This window comes from Dendrobium catenatum, unplaced genomic scaffold (genome assembly GCF_001605985.2).
Source record: "Dendrobium catenatum unplaced genomic scaffold, ASM160598v2 fragScaff_scaffold_231, whole genome shotgun sequence".
Lineage (NCBI taxonomy): Eukaryota > Viridiplantae > Streptophyta > Magnoliopsida > Asparagales > Orchidaceae > Dendrobium > Dendrobium catenatum.
Window position 1 is genome coordinate 10,377,389 of NW_021318693.1, and position 14,960 is coordinate 10,392,348.

Sequence of the window (14,960 nt, forward strand, 5' to 3'; positions counted from 1 at the left end):
ATGGTTGGGAGGATAATAGGGTAGATTGATTTTTTATGAGCATTTATTACTTACTAGAACGCACAACGAAAAATTTACATATTAAACATAGAACGCACAACGAACGCATAAAATACGCATAATGAACTCGCAAAATACGCATTACGAACGCATATCGTACGCATAACGCACGCATGATACACGCACACATAAGCAGTAAATTTTATTCATAAAATTCTATTAAATATTTTAATTAATATATATCTTTGTTTGTAAGTTACTTACATTAAAATGATGAAGAAATAAGGAATATGAATATATGATGTTTATGGCTCTTGTTAGATTTGTATGATTTCATTTTCTAATCTTGAACATGATACTTGAACAAGTACAAATGGTTTATGGCTCTTGTTGGATTGTATTTAGGGAAGAGGAATAAGGAATATGATGTTTGTTTGGAAGTTTGTGTTTGGCAATTTCGTTCAAAGATTAGTGTTTGAATTTCTTATTTGTTTTAAAGCAAAAAATAATAATTTTATAAATGATTTTGAAATGTTTTTTACATAGTACGCACAACGAACGCATAAAATACGCATAACATACGCTTAAGGCACGCACAACAAACGCATAAATTACGCATTTAGTACGCATAAAACACGCACACATTCTATTAAATATTTTTGATTACTTACATTTAGTATGGAGTATGGACTGAGGGGCCGTGACATGAATAATAATTTTCGTTAGCTGTGGACTGACGGGTGGCAAATATGGTTGAGAGGATAATAGGGTAGGTTGAATTTTTATGAGCCTTTATTTACAATTTATTACTTACTATTGCTCAACATTAAATTTTTCACTATATAATGCAGGAACGTTTGCCTTATGGCAAAGTGTCAAAGCAAGCTTCTCTTGTAAAAAATCTTACCTTCTGTTGTCCAATATAAATAATCTTTGACAACCAAGCTTTCCATTCATTACTACGATATTTATCCTCCTCCCATGAAATTGATGCCAATAACTTGTAAACTTAAACCTCTCTAACCTGACCAGGTTTCTGTTAACAAGTTATTGGCATCAGGAACATGGGAGGAGGATAAGTATCGCAGTGATGGAGGGAAGGCTTGGTTGTCAAGGTGATTTATATTGGACAACAGAAGGTAATGCAAGTTATAAATGTTGTTGTCAAGGTGACTATGTATAAAATGTTGTTGTCTTGTTGAAGATGTACATTAGGGTCTCTTGTAAAATTGTATTTGTTATAAATGTTCTTTTAATTTGTTCTTATATTTTTTATATTGTACATAGTCATTAAATGTTCTTTTTTTTGTATTTAAAGATGTACATTAAATGTTCTTTTTTCTCTTTGACTTTATCTTTCATTAAAAATACGCAATGTTGACGCAGAGACCACGCACAAAAAACGTATGGTGAACGCATAGTTTACCAATATATAACGCATAAGATACGCATAATGTACGCACAATAAAATAATTAACACTCCTGGTACTCAAACAATACCTAGAAAATCATGTTTTATTAACTACTAATACAAAATCATACATTAAATTACATCTGCTCCAAAACACGCAATGTGCACGTAGGGTGTACGCACAAAATACGCATAAATACGCATAGAGTACGCAGTGTTCTGCTTTATCGACGGCTCGACATTATATAATACTGAACACATCCAGCCCGCATATTAAACCCTAAACTTATTTGCTTGGAGGTTTCTTCTACTGCGAGACTGCGAGTTGGGTTGCTGTCTTCTCCGTCCGACCAGCGTACGCTTCTGTCCGAGCCTCCGAGGCTGCTGTCTCCTCCGACCTGCATCAGGTCATATAAAAGATTAGTAAGAACTCGTTTGCTTCCTAAAATTTCTCTCAATCAGGATGGTCAAAAATAAGGATAAGGCTGCATCAGGTCATAGAAAAGATCCAGCATGGAAATATAGCACTCAGGTGGATGTAGGAGGAAGTGATAAAACATATGTCTATCTGAAATGCAATTACTGTGATAAAGTTGTGAAAGGTGGTGTGACTAGGATGAAGGAACACCTTTCAGGCTCTCACAAGAATGTTGCTCCATGCTCCAAAGTTCCTGATGCTGTAAGGGAAGAGATAAAGTCATACATGAATAAGTCTACCACATCAAAACATCTTGCACAGAAGCAATTTGAGGATAGAGTTGATGCTGGATCTTACTACGGGAGTGAGCGCAGCGTCAGGGATTCATCTTCTTCTATGAAGCCCATTTCATCTAGGGGTGCTAGAGGGCCTATGGATCATTATATGGTTGACACATCAGAGGATAGGCCTTCTACTACACAGAAGATGGCCCCAGAAAATGCAAGAGAGGCGCGGAGAAGAGTGTGTAAGGATATAGGCAGATTCTTCTACGAAAATGCAATTCCATTTAATGTTGCAACATCACCTGCTTATTACAACATGATTCGTTCAGTTGGAGCATTTGGGAGAGGGTTCAAACCTCCAACCATGTATGATTTAAGAACATGGATTTTGAAGGAGGAGTTGGAAAGCACTGATAAAAGCATTGAAGAAATTAAGAAGACTTGGGCCCAAACAGGAGTAACAATTATGTCAGATGGGTGGTCTGATATCAAACATAGAAGTCTGATCAACATCCTCATTAATAATCCTTATGGTACTGTGTTTTTAAGGTCAATTGAAGCATCTGACCAGGTCAAAGATGTTGAGTTCATATTTAGATTATTAGATAGCATTGTTGATGAGGTTGGAGAACATTTGGTTGTACAAATTGTGACAGATAATGCAAGTTCTTATAAGGCTGCAGGTAATAAACTTATGGAGAAGAGGAAACATTTGTATTGGACTCCATGTGCTACACATTGCATAGATCTGATTCTTGAGAAGCTTGGGGATCTACCTCAACATAAAAATGCACTCACTAAAGCCAAAAAAATAACCAAGTTTATTTACAACCATCTGGCTGTGAAAGGAATTGGAGTACCTACAACCAAGTGCATACAAAGAGGAGAAATCGCTTGTCGACATTGAGGATGAACTCACTGGTGTACATTATGTACAATAGGAGACTCAGAGATAGAAATTTGAAGAAAAAAGGATTAATGGATGATGAAGATCCTTTGCTTTGCGATGATGTGGCATCTGATGATGAGTGGTTTGTAGATGATGAAGTTGAAGTGATGCCGTCTGAATTACAAGATGAAGATTTAAATGTTGATTTCTTTGATGGTCTTAAAGCATCCACATCCACCACAACTCAAGAACAAATCAAAAAAGGTATATAAATAATATAGTTTTGTTTTCTTTAACTTTTATTAATGTATTACATTATTATTCATTATGATATTGTTCAAAAATATTTACTATTTAGGGAAGAGGAAAATAACTAATAATGCGGAAGAAGAAGCTGATTGGGAGATATTGGACTCTATAGGAGAGGGGGAAGAGGAGAGAGCAGCTCATCATAATGATGATTCAAATGAAGACCCCCTTAGTGATGACTGATGAGTGATGATAATGCTAATGACTAGTGAGTTCCTAACTTCTTATGTGATATGTTAATGTCATTGCTATTTATCTTGTGCATTTTTATGTTTTATATATTATTTACTCATTAGTATATACAAAATTAATTATTTTATGTTTACGCAATTTTTTGATTTTGAGGCTTACGCCTCGCCTCACGAACGAAAAACGCCTCAATACCCGAATACGCAATTTTAAACCTTGGACCAAAGTACCAATTGGGGTTACGAAAATCTCTTCCCTCACTTCCATTGGGGTTACAATAATCTCTTCCCTAAAGTTAGGGTAAAATTGGAAAAGTACATAAATAAATCAAAATACATAAAATAACTTAAAATAAATCGGCGTGATCGTGGCCGTAGATCGTCGGCCCCGCCTCTGGTAGACTTTCCAATGCCTGATATCCTCATTAGTATGTCTTTGCCATAGACTTCCACACAAGCTTGCTTGAGATACTTGAGAGGAGACAATCCATAGTTTGCTAATTTGGCTCTCTAGATGATATTACTAGAATTTCTCCAATGTTAGCAGATTGTATCCATTTGTATACCCAATATAATGGAACCATAAGATCTTCAATAATTTTACCTCTATCCACCCAACTATTCCCTATTGAGTTAACTTGAAACCTGGATATTAAATTTGAACCTAAAATGGAGTTGCAACCTCTTTTTATTCAAGCGTATTCTTCTGTTAGTGGAAGGGAGTTTGTACCTGTAGAAAGTCTTTACCTTTGATCTACATAAACTCTGACATAACATTAGGAAAAATTTGGTTGTGAAAACTCAAATCTACCTCCAAGAAAAAAATGCTTCCGAGGTTCTTGTCACATTCAGGAGGCTTAAGGGAAGGTGGCTGTTTCTATGAGCAATAACGGCTATCTAATAATGACATAGTCTTCTGGTGACAGTTTTTCTTTTTAGCTGTTTGTTGCTTTTGGGTTCAATTTTTAAAGTTTTTTGATTCATTTTGAAACTATTGATGGACGGGTACTTGCAAATAAATCATAAATGGATTTCATTGCTTGTTGTCACATTGATTCAAAGTTGCATTAACCTTTGTCTATCAAGGCAAAGTTCATTCTTTTTTTAGTTCTAGTAGTATGACTTTCTTAATCTTCCTCTTAGCACCAAATAATCTTTTCGTTCTGAATTAAACATGTTAATTGATGATGATGATAATAATAATTAGAATGATAAATTGATTATTATTATTATTATTATTGGTCTATTCTTGATACTTCAGTGTATCTCTAACCTCCTAATTATGTTTGCATGTTATTAAATGTGAGAGATTTTGCTATCTTTATGGCTTAAACTTTTTTTGAAGCCTAAAATTGACTTTGTGAACAGGTCCAAGAGCCTGATTTAGGAGGAGTTAGTCATCTGATAATTGATGAAATTCATGAAAGAGGCATGAATGAGGATTTTCTCATCATTATTTTGCGTGATCTTCTTCCTCGGCGTCCAGACCTTCGATTAATTTTGATGAGTGCTACAATAAATGCTGAACTCTTCTCAAAATATTTTGGAAACTCACCTGTAATTCATATTCCGGTATTCTAACTAGCCTTTATTACAAATTAAGAAACCTCACTTTTGATTTTTCTGGATTCTGGCCATCACGAATGTCTTATTGGATGTTTTCCAGGGTTTTACTTTTCCTGTAGAAGAAATTTTCCTTGAAGACATCCTGGAGAAAACTCGTTTCCAGATTAGATCCGAGTTTGGTAATTTTCAAGGAAATTCTAGGAGGAGGCAGGCAGTGAGAAAAAATGACCCTTTGACTGAAATGTTTGAGGTAAGGACTTAAAGGTAAGATGTATGGCTTGGTAATATGCCAAGATTAAACTGGCGCAAATGCATTGTGTAGCATTATAAAATCCTATTTTCAACGGAGTTCTTATGCGTGTTTTGTTTGTTCTTTCTTCTCCTTTGTAGGATGTTGAAATTGATAGCTGTTATAAAAATTATAGCATGTCCACAAGGCATTCTCTTGAGGCGTGGTCTGGCTCGTTGCTTGATTTGGGTCTTGTGAGTTGATATTTATTAAAATTGTTATTTTAGTTTATTCTCTCCATTTCTCTTTCTTTACTACTGTCAATACATATGCACAGGCCCATGCATAAGCCATGTCTGTTCATCTGTATCCATCTTTATCCATTCATGCATATAACATTGCATACATTCCCCATAATGATTCATTTTATTGGGAAGATATTTGTTTTATTTTAAAGAAGTGAAGCGTAACCATGCCATGAGCAATTGAGCATTAAACCGGTGCAAATTTCCATGCATGCATCCACGTTCCCCTATGATTTATAGTGGGAAAATATTTGTTTTACTTAGAAGAGAAATATTGTTATCTTGCAAAAAACTGAATAGCCTAAGAGTTGAATTATTTTGGTGTAGTGCATCAACTTTCATGCCATTTGTTTAGTTGCTGTGCTTCTAGTTGCAAAATTCATTTGCTTTTCTTTTGTTTGATCATTTAAGGTTGAAGCAACAGTTGAGTATATTTGTCGATATGAAGGTGATGGAGCAATCCTTGTGTTCCTTACTGGATGGGATGAGATATCAAAATTGCTTGACAAGATTAAAGCAAACTCTTTTCTTGGTGATTCTAGCAAATTTCTAGTTCTTCCATTGCATGGTTCCATGCCAACAGTTAATCAGCGTGATATATTTGATAGGCCACAAAGGAATATGAGGCAAGTTCTTCCTCTACAAGTTATCTTCTTGTACTTATTTATGCATCATACAGAAGTGATTAAGAATTTATGACGTTCAACAATCTTGCTTTATGATTTAATTTTTTCAGATTGTTTATGCGTCTACTTACTGCATTGCTTTTTTTTGGTAAACTTTAAATGTTAAAGAGGGATCATGTCACTTGTGGGCTCTGAAAATTCGGCCCCGGCCTCCTCGCCGCACTTTTGATTGTTTGCTTTTGCTTGAGCGAGGGAGTTTTAACGAACTAAGTTCCGGGGTAAATTTTGGAAGGAAGATGAGTTTGTAGATAAGACACTACCCAGAGATTTCGCCCTCATTTTGCGAGGACTTTATGATCTGAGTTCTGGTTTCCTATAGGCGCAAGCCCCTATAGTTAATTACCCCTCCCGATCACGAGAGAGAACTTTCGATTAAGGCTAGTCATCAATCAGATACGTATAGAATACACGTTATCTGGCATATAGTAGCAGCAATGGATATAGAATTTTGGAAATCTGAAGATTTGGGTGTTTGAGAATTTGAAGGTTCATATATTTGGAATTTGGTTTGAAAGATTTGAGAAATTTGATATTTAAAATTGGAATTTTCACCATCTGGAACTTAAAGCGGATGGTGGGGGAATGGATGATAGACCCGATCAAGATCCCATGGTTCCGTCATCCCGGGTCATCATGGACCCTAGTCTACTTAGTCAGAGGAGGTAGTCGACCCAACCTGACAGAAGGATCCTTGTCGGCAGCCATGGGTTGCTTCGTCCAAGGGAACCTTGTAGACCGGGGTTGATGTTTGTCTAAGGGAACAGATTTGAATCCACCTTAGCTTACAGAGGGCTTTGTGCCCTATCAATCATACCCTATTGATTCATATCTCAAGGATTTAACGCCATTAAGGAGCGTATTGGCTCTGGCCATAACCGCTATCTGTGGCGGCAAAACCACGCGGTTCAGAGGGCCCCGGGTCATAACCGTTTATCCTGCGGTGGCCATTTAGCGGCAGACCGCCGGTTAGAGGACACGTACCACGTCCTTACTGGCAGGAGATTGTTTGAGAATGGATCCTAGTGATATTTTCGACTAGGCATTTCGCTCTTTGTGAGCTGAAGTAAATTTGAATTTGTCCACCCCGACAAACTGTTGCGGAGGGTGGATGGATTTTGCTTTTTTGTTTAATAAATTCTCTTAATTATAGACCTTGAAGGCCTAATATGAATGCAATAAAACAAATATACTAGCCATCGCAACTGTATACTTATTTGTTGGTTCGAACCTTGTCGACTTCTATTGACCCGTATAGAAGGATCAGGTTTGAACTTGAATTCACTTATTGACCTGCACAACATCTTTAGGCATCACGTGTGTACCAATAACACGCTCGCCAGGGCCCATGCGGGTCGAGATTATATTTTACCATTTAGTGTACCTATGTGTATACAATTTATAGTGTACGTGCAGGGGTATTTTGAAATAATTGTAGTTGTGTAAGTATCTATCATTTGAATGCACAACATTTCCTTGAAGAGCTTATACACGCCTTCTGTCTGCTTGTACGAATGTTGCAGATCCGGTGGCGTGGTGTCTTGATGTTGACTCCCCCTTTCTCATTCACCGGGGAGGGTCTTCCTGAACTTTGGAGCCAATGACTGTTGTTTTGGAAAGAACTCCCTTTGAGGTCATCAATGTAGTGGACTTGTTATTTCCGGTGTTTGTGGGCACCCGAACTGTTTTCTTCTCAAGTATAGAACTAAGAAGAGACTTTGGAACACCAGGAAATTTAGTTCTAATTTGTTCAAACATTTTCTCCTTTCTGTCAGAGGGTGTCCTTTTCGTACATAGAGTCGCCCTTGTACTCAACGCACTTGTAGATCTTGGTCACCGTCGTTGTAGGTAATATCCGTACTTGTGTCCACAGTGATTCATTGTACTTACAATACACTGTTGTTATCCATAAGTATCCATTTGCAGGGGACCTTCGTATTCACTACGATCCCCTGGAAGTGTTTGTAGAAGGGTCATTTACATCAGTATCGTATCCATCTTTCACCAATCTCAGGTGGTATGATGTCTGGATTTGTTTATAGAGGACGTGTCTTTGACTATCTAGTAGTAGTGTTGCCTTCTCAATCAACAGGCAATTATAGGGATTGTCGTAGGAGTTCGCTGCATTCTTCTTTCATGAGCTTAGGATTTAATTTCCCACTGTGCACTTAGACTTTGATTGGTTCGTTCATCCAAAGTCCCATTCTTATGTATTCAATCGGACCCGAATTCAAAGTTCCACTCATGCTTGAGTCTCCCTTATTGTCCTTAAAAGTTCAAGCTCCTTATTGTTCATGTCAAACTTGGATTTAGCTTGAGTTCAGAGTACAAGTTCAAGTGATCTTGTCTAATTCATGTCATTCTTCAAATTGAGTTCAATTTGAGTTCACTCAAGTTCGAGCTGAGTGCACAAGTTCACAGGTCCCTTGTATTCAATCCAGTTTGAATTCAAAGTGCATGCTCACATTTTGTTTAAAGTCTTCTGGAGTCCTTGTAAGTTCATTTTCATGTTCAAATTGATTTGAATTGGGCTTCAGTTTTGATTTTATTTCATTTCGGTTTGATCTTTAGAAATTACTTAGATTTTTGTTCAGGTCCAAGTCCCCTGTTGTTCATATAAATCCTCTGCACATTTAGTTCGAGTTCTATGCATTCATGTTCAAGTATGAGTCTTTTGTTGTTGTTCAAGTGAGGTCTTCAAATTGTTCAAGTCTTGTGTATTTCAGTGAAAATTTCGGCGGCACGCCGGCATATCCCCCATTTGGGGGAAAGTAGGGGAGTTGGGCCTTCCCACCACGCTACTAGAGCGTGTATGGTAGGTGTCCTTAGACACCACGGCCGTTTTCATCCCACCACGCTACAAGAGCGTGTCTGGGGCCTTCAGCAGTACTCGTAGGAAACACCAGTAGCTCTCCCCACCACGTTACAAGAGCGTGTATAGGGCTTACCCACCTCGCCATATACTTCGCACCGGGCTCCCTCCTATCGTGGTACAAGAGCGCGTATAGGTGGTTCTCCGGTCCGTCGCAAACGTCGAGAATAGGATTTGGAACATCATACCTTTGCGTAGCAGTCGTCGGCGGTGTCGGTGTTGAAGTCGAGGACCGTCCCCACCACGCTACAAGAGCGTGTATAGGGCTTACCCGCCTCGTCGTACCTGTCGCACTGGATTTCCTCCCATCGTGCTACAAGAGCGCGTATAGTGGGTCCACCGGCACATCAAGTGCGTCGAGGGCGGGGTTTAAGTTAGAACTGATACCTTGAAGACCGGCGGGGAGGAGTTGTCGGCGACTGTCGGCTCGAGGATCGAGGCAAGAGAGGTAGGCATGCTTTTTTTTCTTATTATTATTATTATTATTAATTATAATTAATAATAATTAATTAATTAGAATCATTTCTAATTTATTATATATATTAATTATTAATTACAATTAATTAGAATAATTAATTATAATTATTTATATTTAATTAACATAATTAATTATGATTTTTGATTAATCATAATTAATTAATATTAATTAAATTTAATTAATTATAACTAATTAATAATAATTAATTATAATTAAAATTAAAATTCATTATAATTAATTAAAATGATAATAATGAATTAACTAATTAAAATTAATTAAAATTAATTTTAATTAAAAATCCAAAACCATCATTAATCCTTGCATTCGGCGGATTTACGGGATTAGGCCAAAGAAGCGTGCGGTAGGGGGAAAATTACCTACACAGCAGCGAGCTCCCGCTCTTGTTTTCGACCCGAGCGGGAAGGGAAAGCCGTCCGGAGAGCGAAGTCGAACAGCAACGAAAGGGCCGAAGAGGCGATCGAAAGGGAGGAAGTTAACTTCACAGTCGGTGGACTCCTGTTGTTGCTTCCGCACAAAATGTCGTAACTTCCTCCTAGGGAGGGATTGTGACTTGGGGCGATAAGTCATTAATAAGAGTACACGTTTAATATTTGGATCTATTTTTCAGAGTGATGGTGAATAGTATGGGGATTTATCAAGCAGAATCAAGTTGGATGGTTTGAAAGTGGTAGGAATGCCTCGGCTTGTTAATGGATAGAAATGTATCCCTCAAGCTTAAGGGGAAGAATTCTATAAGTAAGTGGTAGTCCGAGGCCTGCAATGCTTTAATGATTGCCTAAATTTGGCCTTTAAAAGAGAGTACATAATATCTAAGTTAAGTGTGGTACGAGATGAGGAAGATGCTCCAGGATGGATGATTGCAATGTCTTTACTCTTAGAGATAGGATATCGAAATGAAGCATATATCAGTGAAAAGGTTGTGGAGTAGTCTCCAGTGAAGATAATTGAGGAAGTCAGCGCTTAGATGGTTTGGTCACAATAAAAATCGGGCTTCCTGAGTGAATCGTAGAGGAGTAGAGGTATTGAGTTTGACTTGTGAATTAAGGAAAGGTAGGCTGGGTAGACCAAAAGACTTGGTTAGAAATATTAGAATAGCACTTTCTTTATAGAATTTAACAGAGAATTTGACTTTTAAGGACACAATGAGGAAAAAGTGATTCATGTAGCCTGCCCCACTGTAGTGGTGATAAAGGCTTGATGTTGTTGTTTGTGTTGTGGCGTTGAAGCTTGGAGACATTTTGGATATTATGAGATCATTTTGAAAAATGCTTGTAAACCCCTGCCGGTTGAGATAAGCAATCACATGGCCATCATCGGTGTGTTCTTGGGTCATTTCCATTTGATTGACCTTGTCGACCCCTATCAACTTGCGATAGGGCGGATCGGTTCTCTTAGATTTATGCCTTTGTTCAAAATTCTTTATTGAAAGCGCTTGAAAGGCCCGAATATGAATGTACAAAATTAAATATTGGTTAACTTGGTGACCGCATATTTAATCCGAATAGTCTCGAACCCTGTCTACTCCTTATTTATTCTACTTAGGGAGGATCGGGTTTCGTGGCTTCATGGCTTTTGTTTAATAAATTCTCTTAATATAGACCTTGAAGCCTAATTATGAATGCAATAAAACAAATATACTTAGCCATCGCAAACTGTATACTTATTTGTTGGTTGATCGAACATTGTCGAACTTCTATGACCGCGTTATAGAAGGAATCAGGTTGGAACTTGAATTCACTTATGGACCCGCGCAACAGTCCTTAGGCATCACGTGCTGTACCAATAACACGCTCGCCAGGGCCCAATGCGGGGTCGAGATTATATTTTACCATTATTACCTATGTGTATACAATTTATAGTGTACGTGCAGGAGTATTTTTGAATAATTGTAGTTGTGTAATATTAGGCATTTGAATGCACAACATTTCCTTGAAGAGCTGTTATACACGCCTTCTTGTCTGCTTGTACGAATGTTGCAGATCCGGTGGGTGGTGTCTGTGGATGTTGACTCCCCCTTCTCATTCACCGCGCGAGGGTCTTCCGAACTTTTGGAGCAAGACTGTTGTTTTGGAAAAGAAACTCCCTTGAGGTCTCAATGTAGTGGACTTGTATTCCGTGTTTGTGGGCACCCGAACTGTGTTTTCTTCTCAGTATAAACTAAGAAGAGACTTTGAACACCAGGAAATTTAGTTCTAATTGTTCAAACATTTTCTCCTTTCTGTCACGAGGGTGTCCTTTTGTACATAGAGTCGCCCTTGTACTCAACGCATTGTAGAATCTTGGTCACCGTCGTTGTAGGGTAATATCCGTACTTGAGCCCAGTGATTCATTGTACTTACAATAACTGTTGTTATCCATAAGTAATCATGCAGGGACCTTCGTATTCCACTACGATCCCCTGGAAGTGTTTGCGTAGAAGCGGTCATTTACATCAGTATCGTATCCATCTTTCACCAATCTCAGGTGGTATGATATCTGGATTTGTATAGAGGACGTTGTCTTTGACTATCTAGTAGTAGTGTTGCCCTTCTCAACATCAACAGGCAATTATAGGGATTGTCGTAGAGTTCGCTGCATTCTTCTTTCATGAGCTTAGATTTAATTTCCCACTGGCACTTAGACTTTATTGTTCCGTTTCATTCCAAAAGTCCCATTCTATGTATTCAATCGGACCCGATTCAAATTCCACTCATGCTTTGGAGTCTCCCTATGTCCTTAAAGTTCAAGCTCCTTATGTTCATGTCAAACTTGGATTTAGCTTGAGTTCAGAGACAAGTTCAAGTATCTTGTTCTGAATTCATTGTCATTCTTCAAATTGAGTTCAATTGAGTTCACTTCAAGTTCGCAGCTGAGTGCAAACAAGTTCACAGTCCCTTGTATTCAATCCAGTTTGAATTCAAAGTGCTATGCTCACATTTGTTTAAAGTCTTCTGGAGTCCTTGTAAGTTTCATTTTCATGTTCAAATTGATTTGAATTGGGCTTCAGTTTTGATTTTATTCATTCGGTTTGATCTTTTAGAAATTACTTAGATTTTTTTCAGGTCCAAGTCCCCTGTTGTTCATATAAATCCTCTGCCACATTTTAGTCGAGTTCTTGCATTCATGTTCAAGTATGGCTCTTTTGTGTTGTTAAGTGAGGTCTTGCAAATTGTCAAGTCTTGTGTATTTCAGTGAAAAATTTCGGCGGCACGCCGCATATCCCCATTTGGGGGAAATAGGGGAGTTGGGCCTTCCCGACCACGCTTACTAGAGCGTGTTATGGTAGGTGTCCTTAAACCAACACGGCCGTTTTTCATCCCACCACGCTACAGAGCGTGTCTGGGGCCGTTCAGCAGTACTCTAGGGAAACACCAGAGCTCTCCCACCACGTTACAAGAGCGTGTATAGGGCTTACCCACCTCGCCATATACTTCGCACCGGGGCTCCCTCCCTATCGCTGGTACAGAGCGCGTATAGGTGGTCTCTCCGTCCGTTCGTGCAAACGTCGGAGTAATAGGATTTGGAAACATCATACCTTTGCGTAGCAGTCCCGTCGGCGTCAAAATTCGGTGTTGAAGTCGGACCGTCCCCACCACGCTTACAGAGCGTTGATAGGGCTTACCCGCCTCGTACGTACTTGTCGCCTTGGATTCCTCCCATCGCTGCTACAGATGCGCGTATAGTGGGTTCCAACCGGCACATCAAGTGCGTCGAGGGCGGGGTTTAAGTAGAAACTGATACCTTGAAAGACCGGCGGGGGGAGTTGTCTGGCGGACTGTCGGCCGAGGATCGATCGCAAGAGGGGTAGGCATGGCTTTTTTTCTTATTAAATTATAATTATTATTAATTTATAATTAATAATTAATTAATTAATTAGATCATTTTAATTTATTTATAATTATTTAATTATTTAATTTCAATTAATTAAATAATTAATTATAAATTATTTATTATTTAATTACATAATTAATTATTTTTATTAATATAATATAATTAAATTAATTAAATTTAATTAATTAATAAACTTAATTAATAATAATTAATATATAATTAAATTAACATTTTTATTATAATGTTAATTAAATAAATTACAATACAATATATAAATATATAATTAAAATAAATAATTATACTAATTAATATAATTTAATTAAAATTAATTAAACCCTTTCTCCTCTACCCTCCTGGTTTGACGGATCCACGGATTTGGTCGGAAGATTATAGTGGGAATTAAGCGGATCTACGCTAAATAAAGCCAAACGATTTAGTGTGCGGTTAAATTCCCGGCGAGGGTAATTTCGGAGTTTAAGACTTTATGGCTTAAATCCCGCATTTACTAAATCCTTGGGGCTGGTTTGGTATCGGATTACAGCGGGGATTTAAGTCGGAATTTACACTAAATCCAGCCAAACAGTTCGCCGGATTTACGGTTTACGGATTTACAGCGTTAAAATCCAGGATTAGTATAAATCCGAGGGTAGCCAGATAGTAAATCTGTAGTGGGATTTATCCGAAGAAGGTGCGCGAAAGGGATAAAGTTACCTTCACAACCAGCGAGCTCTCGTTCTTGCTTTACCGATCAAAATGTCGTAACTTCCGATTCGGGTTGGAAGTTGTCGCAGGAGTGAAGTCGAACAACCTCGAAGGAGCCGAAGAGCGAACACTGCAATCTCTACACTCCTGCAAAAGCAACGGAGCCGAACAACAACGAAAGATGAAAGGCAAAACCTAGACGCCTCTAAGTTTATTGATTACTTAATTAATACAATTGTTACTTATAATACTTAATTAAATTAATTTAAATAGTTTAATTGATGTAATTAGTGCATAAATTAAATAAATTAATTTAAATTATTCAATAATTAAAAAAATAATTAAATAATTAATTATATAATTTAACTTTAATTGCATAATAATCAATTAATATTAATACAATTATCTAATATTATAACTTAAAAATATATATTATTAATATATAATTGAATAATGAAAAATGATTAACGAATAATTTGTATTAACATGTTCTACTTTTTTTATTAATTATGGACTAGAAAGTCGTCGCAGAGCAAATCGAACAACCACAATGAGTTCGTAGAAGCGACGCGTGCAATCTATTACACCTGCAAAGCAATCGACGCCGAAGAAGCCAACTACGAAAAGAGAGATGAAAGGAAAACCATAGAAGCCCTAAAGTTATTATTGATTAACTTAATTAATATATTTAAATTATTAATAATTAAGTAAATTAATTTAATAATTCAGTTCATAAATAATTATCTAATTATCGTAAATGTATACATAGTAATTAAATATTAATATTACTTTAGA

General features: G+C 37.3%; 1 protein-coding gene across 4 annotated transcripts in view; it reads left to right on the top strand.

Moving 5' to 3' along the window:
* Positions 1–14,960, top strand: part of LOC110109393 (DExH-box ATP-dependent RNA helicase DExH1) — a 75,455-nt gene that overhangs the window by 16,402 nt on the left and 44,093 nt on the right. For all 4 annotated transcript variants that reach the window (XM_020840453.2, XM_020840452.2, XM_020840451.2 and 1 more), the window contains exons 7-10: positions 4,868–5,071; positions 5,166–5,315; positions 5,456–5,548; positions 6,011–6,225. In XM_020840453.2, the coding sequence (XP_020696112.1) occupies positions 4,868–5,071; positions 5,166–5,315; positions 5,456–5,548; positions 6,011–6,225 (662 nt within the window). The remainder of the gene's footprint in view (positions 1–4,867; positions 5,072–5,165; positions 5,316–5,455; positions 5,549–6,010; positions 6,226–14,960) is intronic.